Source organism: Fomitiporia mediterranea (genome assembly GCF_000271605.1).
Source record: "Fomitiporia mediterranea MF3/22 unplaced genomic scaffold FOMMEscaffold_8, whole genome shotgun sequence".
Lineage (NCBI taxonomy): Eukaryota > Fungi > Basidiomycota > Agaricomycetes > Hymenochaetales > Hymenochaetaceae > Fomitiporia > Fomitiporia mediterranea.
The window spans coordinates 2892049-2908637 of record NW_006760393.1 but is presented as its reverse complement, the minus strand read 5'-3'; the positions used below and the strand labels follow the sequence as shown (position 1 = coordinate 2908637).

The window sequence follows — 16589 nt, the reverse complement described above, 5'->3', positions numbered from 1 at the left end:
TTGGGTTTCCATTGGAGGACATTGCATTTCGATATCCTGGTGATACAGTAGATGCCAAACCTTAGCCTTAATAGAATCAAATCAGTAGAATTGAACGAAGTTGGAGTGGCTCCACAAAATAACGCCCTGGTGTACACGACTGTTGGAAAATGCCGGCATAGATGCCATATGAAGATGTGAGAATTGTGAGATGAGGTCAGGTCCGACGAGAGGGTGCCAGAAGGGCACTTCCGGATATGGCAATCAAATGCAGGACATATAGAGACGCGCGGAGAATTAGCGCGTCCCCACTCAACAGACCACTCCTCACTTCAAACTATCATCACCTCCCAAGGTACGTGCCCCGCATCGCATACGTGGATGTCGGGATGCTCACTTAGTATATAGCCCTCTTCTCCCGTCGTTCCCTCTCTTCCTGCACTTTGCAAATTACTCGCCGCTCAGGAGCCGCGGAACCATTTTCGGTGTTTGAAACGCTGTCTTATTCCTCCCCGCACTCTTCGACCTCACCTATGGATGATGTGCTCGCTCTGGGTTTCAATGATATTTCAAGCGAGTGGGACAAGGCAATGAATGTTGACGACAAGCTTCCCGGTTTGGACTTTGACTTGTCAGGTTCGTCAACCGAGAGCAGCAAGTCTGATCGAGGCTTCTCGCCGTCAGCCGTCCTAACCCCTCCTGTAAGTGGCATTGTTTTTTTGTTGAAGATGAGCTTTTCCCCTCCCAACCCCATAATCTATTTTACTTTCGATGTGCCTTTGTTTTGTTCAAACGCTCCTCTGGCAAATTTGAACAGCTGCTTTCGAATTTCATTTGCATCTATTAATACCTGAATATTATTGCTGACGAGACTGTCCTGTTTCTTTCAAACAGGATTCACAAATGGGTTCTCCTGTCGACAATAACAGCGAAAGGGGTACCTGCATATCTGTCTCGACCACCTTTTACCCACAGTCCGAAGGCGACGATGCAAACGTTCTCATTATTCTCGCGTCCGATTCTGTATTCTTCTACGTTAACTCGAACCTCTTGATATCTGCGTCCCGCAACGGTTTTAATAGTCACCTCCCGATTGCGCGTGAGAATGATTCCGACCCCATTCTCAGTCTACCGGAAACTTCCGCCGTTCTAAACATTCTGCTGCATACGATCTATGACATGTCTTGCGCACATTACTATCCGTCTCTAGCAGATCTGTCGGCTGCAGTGACCGCATGCAAAACCTACGGTATTCCTCTAAAAAAATATATCGCGGCCGGAACTCCTTTGTCTCAAGCACTTCTTGCCTATGCGCCTACCAATCCACTGGAAGTATACGCACTTGCTGCGTCCCATGATTTGCTGGACCTTGCAGTCACGACCTCTTCGCACCTTCTTTCATTCCAGCTACCTACGTTAACCGATGAGATGGCGGTAAGGATCGGCCCTGTCTACCTGAAGAAACTTTTCTTCCTGCACCTCGGACGTATAGATGCTGTACGTAATTCCGTTCTTGTGCTCCGAGAGCTTATCAAATATCCGGTTGCGATTCCGTACTGATATGGGATTCATTTTACCGTATCTCTAGTTGAAGCGGTTGCTTGTCGTCTCACCGCCACCGCACGCACCAACGCAGACCTGTGACTTCACCGAACAGAAAGCGATTACACGTGCTTGGTCTCTGGCGACTGCGTACCTCACTTGGTCAGTACGCCCGGATCTCAGCGCCAGTACCATCGAAGCAACGCTCCACCCACTCGCTGATCATCTCACCTGTGACCAGTGCCGATCAACCCTCCTGGCACGAATTCGAGAGGTGGTGGTGCAGTGGTCTATGGTTAAGGTATTCATTCATCTATTTTTGTGAATATCGGTTTGATGACTCACGCATCATTCATCTAGCGTACTATATAATTGACATGTTGTCGAGGTCGTTTTTCCCTTCCGTCATCGTATCCCTTCAGTCATCGTATCCCTTCAAAATCTCACGGGAAATCATCGGAACCCATCCGAAGTAATCTGCATCACTGTCTTCCCTGCGAACGTCCTCCTGTATTAGTATTCACGTATGCCTTGTCCTCCTATACTGTCGCGGTTGTCATACGTGATGACGAATCTGGTCATTCACCCTGAATTACCGGGCATTGACGCATTCTCCGCGTAGCGACTGTTTCGTCGGGACCTGCTCCAATCATTTTTTCTCCGTTCCGACACTTTGTTTCCTTCTCCGCTGCATGTTGAATGCCTGCTGTATTTCTTCCGATGCTGGGCTTCACGGTTTCTTTATTCATCTTTCTCTGTACTCCTTCATCAAGTCAAACCAACACACTGTACTAGCCATACACGCATGCACTTACCACTTTTTTTATTCGTTTTCTTTCAACATGCATTCAATTCATCCGAGTACAATCTCCCCGTACTCTTTTGATAGATAACCAATGACTATTGCAGATTAGTCTTCTGTATCAATGTATATTCTTGGGCTTGGCTTCCCTGTCTCCTCATTTGCTGCCATTAATACCCCTTTGCTCCGTTTCCTACCCAATCGTTCAATCGCTTCATTCCCATTCGTTAGATACACGTTACGAAACGCTGCTTTTGTTAATGTTACGGCTTTAGGTAGATTACACACGAAATGCAATATATACGATCGTAGTCATATATGTGGAAAGTGGTCATACATATGGAGAGTTCCAGTTGACAGGCGCTTGTTTACTTCCGTAATTGCACCACCTGGTATCTCGTCCCTATCGGAGAAAGCGGACGTATCTATGTTTGTTCGCTTCTTTGATATTTTATGTCCGAAATTAACTAACATGTGTAGACATTATGATGGAATGGCAGATAGAAATAGTGGCTTTGATTAAGGTAGTACAGGTTACATTTGAGATTATGATTGCTACCTATTTTCTATACAGGAGTTTGTTACAGCAAGAAGATATACTAATTAAGAGATGAGTCATAAATTGTATGATGGATGAGTGTATACTGACGCCATCAACACTACTTGGCAACACCGGACTTTCCGTTATTACTATACCCGAGGTCATTACCCTGGTGTAATACTGTTACCACAAGCACCGGTACACAAGTACGAGTAACGGCAGGGACCCCGGAAAACCTTGAATGGAACGGTGAACTTGGGCCGTTCATCTAGAGAGAAGGTAGTTCGTGGTCTAGAGTTGTCTATCTATCCGAGTCCCGACTACCGATAAATGTATAGGCAGATCCCACCAGAGGCATATACTTCCCCCTCTTGGACTAGGTTAAGAACGGATGTGAGGCTATCGGAAAGAAGTTAACGGGTGGAGAACGATTGAGTAGGCGTCTTCAATTCATTGGCAGAGGGGTTGCAGAAAGAGATCAGCATCCGAACTGTGTACAGTACAAGTCCCTCAAAATTGAAGTGAGGACTTGCAGAGATCAACAATTTACAGTCTATGTCATGTTACTTGTAATTTTTGTTAGGTTGTAGTCAAACATCAACTTCATTTCAAACTCCGAAGTGTCTGCAAGTAGCCCATCTCAATTCTGTTGCGAGTTGCAAGTTGCAAGGAAGCTCGGCTTTGTAGAGGACCCTGGTAAGGTTGATGCCGAGTTTCCTCACAACTAGGGAGAATTGAGATGATTGACTTGTGAATTTTATGTCGATCAGATTTCTTGTGATTTGAGTGGACAAACGAGTAAGGGATACAAGAAACATCATTTAATTTCAAAGTCCGACAACTCGCAAGCACTCCAGAGTGCTTGCGAGTTGTTGCGCGTTTGACTACTACTTTAGGCAAGCACACAACCCGATCCCCATCTTAACCACCCGATTCTCATCTCGGCACTTCGGCATTTTTGGCATATTCCTTACATGCTGTGCACAACTCACAACTCGCAAGAGAATTGAGATGGGCTAGTGCCAACAAGTGGGTTCGAGCACCTGCAAACACTTGCAGGAATCTCATCCACTTTTGGTAATATTTAAGGTACATACTACTTTGCCGAGACACCCCAAAATCTTTGTGCCGTCCTGCAAGTGCTCTTGCCAATGAATTGAAGACGCCTATGCTGATCCATCATTTACAATTACATTGTAAGTGTGGTGTAGGTTATACGGATTCAGTCGGCAAGCACAGCATATAAGCGCGGCTGTTTGCGACAAAGTCTGGACTGCAATTATACCAAGTCTATATCGTCGGTCTTGAGTTGGGCCGGTAGTACATATTGTGCAGTAGTTAGCCTCGGAATTGATCTCGGATACTTTATACTGTTTCGCCCCGTGTGATACTAATCAGCTGGAGGACCTTAGCGTACTGACACGCTCCCTTTTTGCCTGCTTAATCTTGTGGATCTCCTCCCGCTTCCCGAAGTCTGAATCATGCAGTTCCTGAAAACAACACGCAAGAGATAAGAAAAGTGGAGCAGAGAAATCAGTCAAATGAATAGGCTAGAAGATGATTGATGGAAGGATAAACGACTCGCGGCTGGATCTTGTCGTGCTTGGAAGTTGTTTTTCTTTTCGAGCTGTGCAAAGACAGTCGAGAACCGGGGTCATGGTGTGCCGATGGGTGCATTTGGAGCAGATGTGGGGTTGTGGAGATGGTTGAATGGAGAGGACGCACCATGTTCGCAAGCCGCTTAGCGGTGGAGACAGCATTCAACTTTTCGAGCACTTTCCCTTCCGGCAGAGTCATTTCCTGCAGATTCGTCTCTATCCAATGATGTTCCAATCAAGGAAGGGAAGGATGAGTAACGGGTGACGTTGCAAGGGAAGAACCTCGTGCTTACTAATACGTTCCTCTATCCGAATCACACGTTGTTCGTCCCGCTCCGTTACGAAGCTCATGGCGAGACCGGTCCGCCCGCGCCGTGCTGTTCGGCCGACGCGATGTGTGTATTCTTCGGGCTCTTGTGGCATATCCCAGTTCACGACCAGTGCGACGTCGTCGACGTCCAGTCCACGTGCACCGACATCTGTACATACGAGTACTGGTACAACGCGTGCGCGGAATAAACCGAGTGCAGTCAGACGCGCTCGTTGCGTGAGGCGGGAATGCAATGCAGTACTTCGAATACCAAGTGTTTGTAGTAGCGTTGCGAGATATGCAGCTGTTCGCGCCCGTGCACAGAATATCATCGTCGGAGGGGGTTGTTCTATTGCATCCGGGTCTTCGGCTTTACGGGTCTTGGAAGAAGACTTGGATTTAGCTTTTTTGGACGGTTTCACGGGTTCCGGAGGTGTGCATCGCATATGAACGATGCTCTCTGGAGGATTACAGAGGAGATGGAATAAGTAGGGCTCTCGGACGTGTGATGGAACCAGGAGGTAGAATTGCTCGAGTGTTTCTACCGTTTCTACCCTGTATCACATTCATTTGTCAATTAGAGAAGTAAAGGCAAGCAATAATTGAGAATCACGAACTTGGCAGTCATCCGATGTACGAACGGCTTCCGTTTCCCTGGTCGGGGAGGAGCCGTGATCAGGGTTTCTATGGACTCTGTCATTGTTGCTGTGAAAAGGCAGGTCTGTCTCTCTCTTGGAAGAATCTTGAATAGATATTCCAATTCCGGGGCAAAGGTCGGGGTAAGCAGTCGATCGGCTTCATCAAGCACCTGTTCAGAGATATAACTTCAGGGACATGACTGTTAGACGCCCTCGCGAAATCGGCTCACCAGGAATTTAACACGCGATAAATCCCATTCACCACTGGAGCTCTTGAGATGATCAACGATTCGCCCAGGAGTTGCAACGACAACGTGTGGACGATTGTTTAGCTCAAGTGCTTGCGCTATCGTATCCATGCCACCGACAATCACAGCCGTTTGGATATTGAGGGGAGCACCAAGGACAGCAAATTGTTCCGAAATCTGGAATGCAAGCTCTCTGAACAAGGCACTATTCAGACTCCACTGTTGACTCTAAATAAAGGAGATTTTACCGTGTAGGTGTTAGAACCAGTGCATAAATTCCATAGGGATCGAAAGATAGCTTCTGTAGGATAGGTAATGCGAACGCGATAGTTTTCCCTGAACCCGTCTGCGCATTACCAACACAGTCCATACCTTGATTAAACCAAGCTAATCAGACCTGAACATGTATGTATTACAAGTCAACCGAGCTCACCAGCTAATAGGGGAGGAATACACGCCGCTTGCACTTCAGTCGGGGAACGAATCGACATGCTTGCAAGCGACGCAACGAGTGCCTTGGAAGCACCAAGATCTGCAAATGACGCTGTTGACCCCGGTGCAGAGAATCTAGGTAATGTTGGTTTCTTTTCCGGTATTCGAGGCTTTGACTGTAGAGATATTCGAGACGAGTCCTGTGCAGCTGGCCTGTCAGTAACTAAGTGAGCTGCTGCTGTGGAGTCTTCTTCATCTTCCTCATCTCCATGACCTTCTGGTGTCTTGTCCTTCGCATCACTAGAGTCATCACCAGTTATTTCGTTCCCATGAGAATGCTCCGTTTCCTCCTCGCTGCCCTCTTCATTGCCATCGAATCCCGAAAACAACTCATTGTCTTCTTCATCTGTTATTTCGGCCTGCAGTTTGCGTCTCTTGCGTTGAGGACCCGAGTTTTCGAGGCGCCGGAGCAGATCATCCGCGCTTATGTCTTCCCCGATTAATGCCTTGCTTTTCTTTGCCATGAACGGACCCAATGATGAGTGAGGAACGAGAAGTTGTCTAGAAATTTCGTACGTGCTCGCTTGGTACGAGAGCTGCCGTTTTTGGAGATCGGCAAAAATTTGATTGGGAACATCGATCGATCGACACAGACCACAACTTGTACCGAGTCACTCATCTTCCTTCTGCACTCAAAGCACGGATAAAAATGCGTACAACCTGATATTAATGGCTCTCTCTATTGGAAAGTTACTGAGTCTTCCTATCATACCAAATCAATTTATCATGCCCATCGAATGAACATACTGCTCAAGAACCTTAGTCCTCGAAACTTGTACACTTTCTTCAAAACAACTACCCGACAATCTGTATTTCTAAGGCAGCCCACTATGTCTCCTCCACCGACATTACAGGTCCTAGACTGCGATCCATCTTCAATATCGTTCTCTTCATCCCTAGAGTCATCCGACCTGCCCAAAGTATCTTCGGAACGGACGCTTGATGCACTCAAGCACGCTGCGCACCGTTTAGTGGACATTGAAGATGTCGTCGCGTTTCCGACAGAAACGGTGTACGGACTTGGCGCAAACGCGCTTTCGTCTACTGCAGTATCGCGCATCTTCTCCACGAAAGGTCGACCGCAGGACAACCCGCTCATCGTGCACATCTCTTCACTCCCGATGCTTCGTCGACTCCTTCCTCAAGATTATAAACTTTCACCCGTTTATCAGGCTCTAGTGAAGGCTTTCTGGCCCGGTCCACTAACTCTGCTGTTTCCGGCGGATTCCAAAATTGTTCCGCCGGCAGTAACTGCAGGTCACCCCAGCGTAGCAGTCCGTATGCCTTCACATCCCGTCGCTCGGGCAGTTGTGGCGATGGCAGGAGTCCCACTCGCAGCGCCCAGTGCAAACGTTTCCGGAAAGCCGAGTGCAACGCGTGCAGAACACGTTATAAATGACCTCGGTGCTACTGGTCGACTTCGGCTCGTTCTGGATGGTGGAGCCTGTCCTGTTGGAGTAGAAAGCACCGTTGTTGATGGACTCGGAGATGACGGGAATTTGCGCGTGTTGCGACCCGGTGGTGTCACTGTTGAAGACTTAGAGCACGTTGTGGAGAGTATGGATATGCCGAATGGGAAGCGACCAAAGGTCCTGGTTCACCGACGTGATTACGAGGATAAGGAGATGGAGAACGCACCAACCACACCAGGGATGAAATATCGACATTACTCCCCATCTATTCCGGTGGCATTACTCATGGCCATCTCGAAACCTCCAAATTCCGACCCGACCATCTCTTACTCTACTGCACTCACCTCTCTTATCGAATCACGACAAAATAATCACCACTCCGGTTCACTCAAAGTCGGCTTACTTGCGCCTTCGGATTCACCTCTCCTGCAGCACAAACCTCATTCCGCAGATTGTTTCACGATCGAACATTTCCCACTTGGCTCAAGGTCGGACCCAGCAACGAGTGCTGCTCGCTTATTTGATGGGTTGCTGACTCTTGAGAAGAATGGTGCTGATATCATCCTTGTTGAGGAGATCTCTGAGGAACGAGAGGGTCTGGCGTTTATGAACCGTGCGCGGAAGGCTGCGGGAATTTTCATTTATATTCGTGATGAGTAGGTCACGACCGTTTGGTCTGGTGGGAGACGCTCGGTAGGACGGAGGGTAATGTGTACTGGCAATTCACATAGATACAGTATGCTAGACGAATCATAGTTTTGCACAGTAGAATGGTATTTTATTAGCTCGTTCCCCAAGTATTCCATTTTTTGTGTTGTCACGAGAACATGAGTTGAGAGCTTCCTTAGGCATTTATCCCTATCCTATAACATATTGGGGTCATGCACACAACAGAAACACGAAGAAGCAGCGCAGGCCAGCAAATAAATGATATTAAATCACACGATCAACGTAACTCATACAAAGGGGAAGGCAGTGTGGAATCTTCAAACGATTTAGCAAGTCAAACGTAAATCAGATCAGGTAAGCATAGTGATGCATTTATGGAGATGTGATTGAATGCAATCATTCCGCACCACGACATCAGAAACACATCAGAAATGTACAAAAAATCAGACCGCGACGTCCACATTCTGCGGACAATCTTTCATAAGCTGTATCGCGCCGTGAGCATCTTGCCTTTCACATTTTTTTTATTAAAAAAAAGGCACGTACATGGCCAGTTTCATGGCACTTATAGCAACTCTTCGGAGCATTCGAACCCGCAGGCGGACCGGATGTCACGATAACTTGGTCGGTGACGGTTGTGCCCGGCGGGGCAAGGCAGTTGCTTGATTTGACATCAAAATTTGATCCGGTGGCAATGATCCATGCACTGACTTTGATATATGGTTTACTCCGCCGCACTTGTAGCATTTTTTCGCCTGGGGGAGAGACGAGGCGTTCAACGCACGACCAGCGACAGGTGCACGCGAGCCATATCTTCCACCAGGAGGCTTTGTGCAGTCGCGGGCGTAATGGCCGCTTAGACCACAGTTCTGACGTAATATAAAGAGGAAAAAAGTACGCATATAAGTAACTTGCATAGTGATTAAATTTGCCGAGGGTACGAACATAACATTTGTTGCCCTGAATCTTCAAGGTTGGGCAGTCAGCCTGGATGTGACCGACTCCTCTGCAATAATAGCATTGCTTCTTCTCGACTGTCCGTTCTTCTGGGCAGGCCGATGCCTCGTGACCAGGCTGACGACAGTTGTAGCACAGGCGCTCGTCCGAGGTACAAGCATCAGCAAAATGCCCCACTATGACAATAACCAAGAGCGGGCTTCTTAAGCACTGTTCGGACCGCTATAATGTTGATGCATACGCACAATTTCCGCACTTGAAGCAGTTCCTCCGCGAACCACCAGCAAAGGACGACATGACTGCGACTGTACTCTTTTCTCTTTTTCTTTTTTTCTTCTTTAGTCGGCTTCTCTTCGTAGGACCCTGTTCCGGACGACAACGTGTTCAGACCTCGCACGCTCTTCCCTCGACCTCGTTCCTGCTCGACCGACCGACTGCCCTCGTGAGCACTGCGGCACAGATGGGGATGGTTAGGAGATAAGTTAAGCGATGACTCAGCGGGCCCATTTCGCATTCGGTATCCCAGTTAATCACGGGTCACGTGCAATATATTCTATCCTCAACGCGATTTTATTCAGCTAGAACGCGTCTTCAGACTCTTCACTCTTGACTCCGACTCATATGTACTCACTGCTGAGCACTCATATCTGACTCGCCTACTGTTTCATGTTGCATACCTTCACCAGCGCTAGAGTATATGAGATTGATAGCGTCGTCCTGAACTATATTTTGCTCGAGTTATTTCTGAAAGCTTCAACGTCTCCGGAAAGACCGACAACCGCGTGTGGCACGGATTTTTACTTTTATTGATGCGTGGTTGGCTATTATACTGCTATGGTAAGGAACGCAGAGTAATCTATGCCCTCTCATCGTCCCTGTCTGCCGATGCACTGTTTACAGGCCATGCTTGTCAGGCTCAGGCATTGTGGCTCTCTAGAGTTCAGCGGCATTCACAAAATTTACTCTTGGTTGTCAAGTACGCGATGACGGAAAAACACAGGAAATACATCTTGGATTCTACTCCGGTTTTCATCATTAGTCGACTCAGGGCGATGCTTTCATGGACGTCAACTACCACGGCTGTTTTGTCTGCAACCGACGACCCTACGTCGGTAATTTCTAGATGCTTCTTATCGTCTCGTATTGACGTGCGCCATGGCGTTAAGCATGACTAGATTCTTCCCGGTAAGCAGGATGCGAATGGACAGAACAAACTGGCCAGAGTGACCATCTGGTCATCAAGAAGTACACCAAAGGAAGTTATTATAACTACTACTACTACATGTGTGCCCTTGGGTAGCATTAAGGCTGGTATCCTGCCTCGTCCTGGAGCAAGTGCATTCATACAAGAACTGTACTCAATATTGACCCCGCACCGCTCTGCTGCAACCGCTATTACAGTCTCAACAAGTTGGATCATTCGGCGGCGATCTCGGAGTGGTTGATTCTGTGTCCCAGTCCTTGAGGATCGCTGCGTCAGGTAAGCAACTCGTTTGCTAGGAATGACTGTACCGAGGACTTATGACTTCGACTGTGGTCTCTGTGTATACTTTCCCTGTGCCGTCGTCTTTGTTATTTACCGTTTTACCAGTATGATCATAATCCCCATACGATTGCTTCATTATTCCAGCGAAATTAGACGCTAGAATCTAGGGTCGACGGCGTACCTCGCTCGGGTGGTTGTTTCTCTATGTTTAGTTCGTGCAATTGGTCGAGGTGGAGAGACGAAAGTACGTCAAGCTGCTTAACATGTTCCTTTTGGTAAGAGTCATCTATTCAGCAGCATCCAGCGTAGGAACTCCGTTGACTTCTTTACGTGCAAGCGGGCTTCTGAGCTGCAATTTATACTCACTTTTGAATGATAATGACGCGGCATAATAGCGTATAAATTCGAGTTCCGCCAACACCAGGTCCGTATTTTATTTTATATGCTTCTTCGTCGGCGCACGAGCGCGTCCGTGAATCATGAATATGAGCGTATCTCAATGGAGAGCCGATCTCAACGAATTGACATATATGCTATGTGGTTGTCAATCGCTGCCTTCTCTGGTATTTCCGTTGATGCCGATGCTTCCAGGGGATATGCCTCAATTTGCTATGTTACCATGCTGAAACCCCCTTGTGTTTCATCCCCTTTACAGCGAAACATGTCCACTGGTCATGGCGGGCCTCAAATACCTACTACTTATTGAGCTCGATCGACCTATCGAACCATGTTGGGTTGAGACTTAGATTGTGAACGACGCCGATAGGGCCTTGCACGTTTAAGCACAGTACGGTTAGTAGCACCCTTGATCGCGATTAACTGGTGTGTATGCTGAGGGGCGGATTTCACCCTATGGACTCCAGTCTCAGTTCCGGATTACGACCTTGAAATTTGTCCACGCAAAGCCGTCTTTTCATTGCAGGTACAAATTCCTTTGGCTCTATAATTTGAAACTGATTTGGAAATCCCTATCAATGACCGGGGTTATGTGCTCAAGGTGTTTCCGTCAAAGGAATGGATTTGATTTGTAAGTTCGCCCGCGGCTAAGTATTTGTCGTGCCATTCGGCTGGCAGTAGACACTAACTCCACTACCAAACGGCGCCAAGGACACTCTCGAGGCATACGTCGCCGAAGACACACAAAGGCTTTCATCTACACTTTCTATAGTACAAGGTGACTCGATTGTGAAAAATAGTGGCAGGCCTGGCAACTCGGAAGTTATCGAAGATTCTAAAGATTTGCAGGCCTATTCAATATTTGTCACACGCGTGTAGGATGGATCCCAATATCCATGTTGGAACAACCTGTTTCTCTATATCTGGAAAAATTAGATATTGCAATACGGATGTCAAAGTCTCCCGATTAGCTATCGACAAGGTTCTAATAGACGCTCGCATGAGCTCTATGGCAGTGGCATCAGGACCAACCCTGTCCTCCGTTCGCCGATTTTAGCCCTCTGACAACTAAATGAGGTCCGGATTTACGATCGCATCGCGGGAGTCTGCTTGTTTTACTGCTTTCTGCTAGTCATCACAATCTCTAGCTCTACGGTCTGCACAATCGTTTGCAAATCTCTTCTTTCAACTCCATCTCAGAGAACGTTAACATGAGACGGATTGAACGAGTATAAAAAGGTGGCAAAAAGCAGCTCCTAATGTACCAACAGCAACTTATCGATCTCTCAGCTCGAGCTAACCCGCGGTTACTCTTTGGCACACTCGATCTCATACCGTACTTCCAGCATGTCAAACCCATCGCTCACCCACAGCAATCCGTACATCCAAGGTGGTTGGGATGCTGAGAACTCATGGCCCAACGATGGCTCTTTTGTTCCAGGTTCACCACGCTCAGCAAGCTGGGTGCCCGCCCAGACAGCGTACGGGGTGCTCCCTCTCGCCGCAACACCAGGTGCCCTTCCCCCGGGTCTCCTGGGTGCGCCGATCACCTTCCGCTTCATGGCGTCGGGCAACCAGACTAACCTGGCGTTCGTGGGCCCGAACTATCGAGCATGCTACCGCATCCGAACAACCGCCACCCATTCGGTCATCTCAGTTCCGCAAGGCACCCTGGCCACGATCTGCTGGACAGGCCTTGAACCTACGGCTGAACGCGGTGGAAGAGTACTTCGTGCCTCGGAGTTCCTGCGCGAGGCCCGCGATGCACAAGGACGAAGGTGAGGCGCTGTCCCATCCACGCGGCGGTGTGCACGAAAAAGAACTGAGATTGTATTTTGTAGAATCAAACTCATGAACGTTGATGGACGCGAGTACGCATGGACGTACGATGAGAAAGGTTTCTACGTGAGTGTGGGGCGATTTGCGTAGAATTGAAATTGTCTAATGCTCGTTGTAACTCACTTCAGATCCATCCCGCAAACAACATGGCCCAGATCCTGGGTTTTGTCTATAATAGCTACGGAGTTGAGCTGAAAGTCGTCCCCCATGGCCTCTCTGCAGAGATGCTGAACTGCATCGTCATTGCTGTTTCCATGATGCAAGGCAAGATGTTTGTCGGACTACACTAAGCCGTCGGTCGAGGAAGCCTGTTCCCCCGGTCCCAGATAAATGCCGTTTTTCGAAGGCGACAGGGACGCCTCGAAAGAAGAGCTTAAAAGGCAGAAAAGCCTATCTAATCACCGTTCCGAGTAATTAATAAACCCCGAATGCCGTCCTAGTAATGTATCACCGTGTTAATGTCCATAGAATACCGAGAAATCGGGGAATATTTCACTCACGTTACTGCTGGAGATCTGATATCCTTGAACATCTATGGGCATGATTTACAATCAAGAGGGTCGTGTAGGTGACTGTAGGTATTGGCATTGAAAGTCGGTGACTCGGCAGGGCTGCGCAGGACATTCTTGAGCGCCTGTAGATCGGTGTTACCTTAAATGCGATCATTTTCAATTAGTGACTCCAGCAGAGGCGAATTCTGTTTACGAGTCAAAGAACGTGTTAGCGTAGCGCTCGTTCAGAAATATTTCTAAAGCCAGAGAATAAGAAATTCGGTGTTGCGCACCAACTGATCCTGACAGTGAGGGGGATCGTATAGCAAACAACGTGTTATGGGTAGGAAGTGGTTATAAGGACCCACCAAGTTCGACGGGCAGCCGGGCCTCTCGGGGACGTGGCTCGGTGAACTGTTTCCCGTTCACCGATGATAAATGCTGTATATAGTGTGTATGCTGAGCAGTGCCACGAGAAGTGCAAAACCACGTTGGTGTTTGATCCGATCCCCCAGGAATTTGATATTCTCAACATCCTGGCATGTGTAAGGTGAGCGTTGTAGGCGATTGAGCTGGCCTTTCAGGTATCGGGAAATTGGTGCGTGTTTCTGAGGGATTAGTGTCACTTTCTTACCCATCTAAGGTTCCCCTTTATCCCTACCTGCTCCTGAGCCTCTGGCGAAGTTTGGTAAGTATTAAATGTGAATGCAGATAAAGGGAACAGTAGGTCAAGGATCAAGAGAGGCTCAAGCCGGTGCTAAAGTGAGCCACGAGATCTACGCTTCGGAGTTCAGCGGGTACCCAAAAAGGGTAATTCAAGAGCAAATACAAATAAAATAACAAATCGCTGAGCTCGCTGACAGTTAGGCCATACTTTTGATGGACATTGGTCGGGATTCGGGACTCCGGCCCCTTTCTCCTCGCACTCACCTACTCTTAACCGTGGCTGCTTCCATTTCGATGTAGTCAAAATTTCCTTAATTATTGTTGGATAGTAACTTAGTGTCTGATACCCCTTCTCCCCGACGTCAGAGCGATCCGGATCTGCATCATTATTACTTATTACAAGTTACTATGCGCCATAGCCATGGAAATCGCGAATCCGATGATACCTCAAGTCCATGCCATGACAAGGTATTAGTATTAATATTAGGGAACAAAGCAGTGCTCTCTGAGTCACCAATTCATTCTGCTTGTCTGGAAATGTTTGCTCAGAGGTCGGACCTAGTGTCGGGAATTAACTTTCTTGGCTTGAACAGCTTGTTGAGGTATAGTATTTTTTATTTTTTATTTTTGCAAAGACATACTGTTAAAAGTCAAAACTGAGTTTGACACAGATACTAAGTCTTACAGAAATTTTTATTTACAATTTCTTACATTCTAACAGACAGTAGCAGAACCATTACATGGATCCATTCAAAGCAAGTTCTATAATAGGGTTACTCTCTGTAGTGTAGTTATGTTACCTAATAGACTGTAGAACTTAAAAGAAAGAGTAATTCATTTGTATAAACATATTAATAATATTTTACAAGATAATTTATGAAAGTACAGTCTACATAGTATTGATGCCATTCTAGTAATTTTTTGGTTTATTGTTAGGACGAAGATTATCAAATTCCAATACACTGGTGACAGAATTGTTCATGCATATAGTCAAAAAAAAAAAGCAACTATTATATACATAAATTAATTCTAACTGTTAAGGCCGCCTGGCGAAATGGTATCGCGTCTGACTACGATTTCGTAGCTTATCAGGAGATTGCAGGTTCGAGCCCTGCGGTGGTCATACATGGATTGATCAGAACTATTTTTCTGTTTCATAAACTGACAATCTGAACAATAGACAGTATTCTGTTTTGCTCCAGCCTTCTTGTCTGTTTCTAATGTCTTAGAAGTTCTATGTTTTTGTTCTTTTACCCAACCAAATGAAAGCTGATTTGGTATTATTCACTAACTCAATATTTTTCCTTGTAAATGTCAGTCTTTGTTTCTTTATGTCCCTCCACCAGAAAGTTCAACCTTTATTAAAAACCTCAAACCATTTAAGAAGAAAAAAAGAAAGGAAAGGAAATAAGCAGTAGTAGTGTCACTTTGACATGCTGACTAGTTTGCCAAAGTTGAAAGAACTACTCAAGCAGCACGAGACAGTAAATGATGACACAACGATTTGACTCGCAGGAGGCAGTCAAAGAAAAACTAAGAAGCTAGGGATATGTAACCAAGGAACTAGGCAAGATCAATTATCAACGAGAGCCACATTGCTTCTATAGAACTAACCATTCACTGGAACCACCAGAAACTGTAGAGAACTCTGACTCCGAGATCGAGGAATGGCAACGAGGCTGGAGGAAAGCCAAGTCCACCGTACAGACAGTAGGGGGGCTACAGGAAAATGGGTTTAATATTAGGGTCATCAACGAGAATGAAAAGAGCAATATGAATATAAATATGAACTTTGTCTACGATTTGCACTTCGGTTTGGTTTGCTTGCTATTGACTCAGACACCAATCCTCTTCTAGCATTTCTCACCATTAAAGACAGTCACTGAATTTCCCGAGCAGAATATGAGATCTCAGCATGCTGAAAGGGGCCCATGTGTGTCGATTTCTTAGCCTTGTAGCGCTTGTGGGCCTTGTCCCCTTCAAACCAATCGTCTCATTCGAGTATCGTGTGTGAAAGTTTTAACACGACTTTAAATCCATTGACTCGAAAGAGTGGAAGCACGTGACTATCATCACGAAAAAGTCTTAAGTATTATACTTGCTTGTAATCTTGTATATTTTATATATTTTATAAAATTTGTCCAATTACTTATAATCTTCCTGGGGGGTTAAGCAAGGAAAGTACAATGTTAAATAAGCAAGAAAAAATACTTTTAAAACTTGGCAATTTCCAATATAATTTTATAAATTGTCAAGTTATACAAGTGATTATAATATACTTCCTAAATTACAAGGTTCAGACATACTTATTAATTTGTGACAGTATAATATCTGCTTATAATGCTTACAAGTCATTACAAGAGTTTGAATAGCTTTCTTTTGCTTACTATACAATTTTATATCAAATAATTAATTAAACATAATTATATTTAAATTATAGAATACAAAAATAGGAAATAATATGCTATTTCTACAGTCCCAACCCCTACACCACCAGCTGCCTCTGCCTCATTATTCTGTGAG

The 16589-nt window shown here is 46.3% G+C and overlaps 5 protein-coding genes and 1 non-coding gene across 6 annotated transcripts; 4 read left to right on the top strand and 2 right to left on the bottom strand.

Annotated features, from left to right (window-relative positions):
• The first annotated feature begins 401 nt into the window (after positions 1-401).
• On the top strand, positions 402-2544 carry FOMMEDRAFT_111633 (uncharacterized protein). Its single transcript, XM_007268865.1, has 4 exons — positions 402-680; positions 874-1476; positions 1568-1822; positions 1882-2544. Exons 1-4 carry the CDS (start codon positions 513-515, stop codon positions 1891-1893), a joined length of 1038 nt encoding a protein of 345 aa, XP_007268927.1. The 5' UTR covers positions 402-512; the 3' UTR covers positions 1894-2544.
• Positions 2545-3976: 1432 nt separating this feature from the next.
• FOMMEDRAFT_111632 (DEAD-domain-containing protein) lies at positions 3977-6612 on the bottom strand. Its single transcript, XM_007268864.1, has 7 exons — positions 6092-6612; positions 5907-6030; positions 5641-5851; positions 5390-5580; positions 4756-5327; positions 4590-4678; positions 3977-4354 (listed from the first exon to the last, which is right to left on the bottom strand). The coding sequence occupies exons 1-7, from the start codon at positions 6147-6149 to the stop codon at positions 4259-4261; spliced, it is 1341 nt and encodes a 446-aa protein (XP_007268926.1). The 5' UTR covers positions 6150-6612; the 3' UTR covers positions 3977-4258.
• Positions 6613-6980: 368 nt separating this feature from the next.
• FOMMEDRAFT_111627 (translation factor) lies at positions 6981-8354 on the top strand (the record flags this gene model as incomplete). Its single annotated transcript, XM_007268863.1, has 2 exons — positions 6981-7745; positions 7782-8354. The coding sequence occupies 2 exons, from the start codon at positions 6981-6983 to the stop codon at positions 8220-8222; spliced, it is 1206 nt and encodes a 401-aa protein (XP_007268925.1). The 3' UTR covers positions 8223-8354.
• Positions 8355-8674: 320 nt separating this feature from the next.
• Positions 8675-11064, bottom strand: FOMMEDRAFT_30286 (uncharacterized protein; the record flags this gene model as incomplete). The annotated part of the gene is made up of 12 exons (XM_007268862.1): positions 8675-8695; positions 8778-8986; positions 9016-9100; positions 9177-9305; positions 9445-9637; positions 9820-9844; positions 9866-9910; positions 10152-10359; positions 10471-10648; positions 10701-10830; positions 10856-10943; positions 11041-11064. 12 exons carry the CDS (start codon positions 11062-11064, stop codon positions 8675-8677), a joined length of 1335 nt encoding a protein of 444 aa, XP_007268924.1.
• Positions 11065-12417: 1353 nt separating this feature from the next.
• Positions 12418-13199, top strand: FOMMEDRAFT_30285 (uncharacterized protein; the record flags this gene model as incomplete). The annotated part of the gene is made up of 3 exons (XM_007268861.1): positions 12418-12848; positions 12912-12975; positions 13038-13199. 3 exons carry the CDS (start codon positions 12418-12420, stop codon positions 13197-13199), a joined length of 657 nt encoding a protein of 218 aa, XP_007268923.1.
• A 1907-nt stretch (positions 13200-15106) lies between these two features.
• Positions 15107-15189, top strand: FOMMEDRAFT_t60. Its single transcript has one exon. It is a non-coding gene; the product is annotated as a tRNA-Arg (tRNA).
• Positions 15190-16589: the final 1400 nt, after the last annotated feature.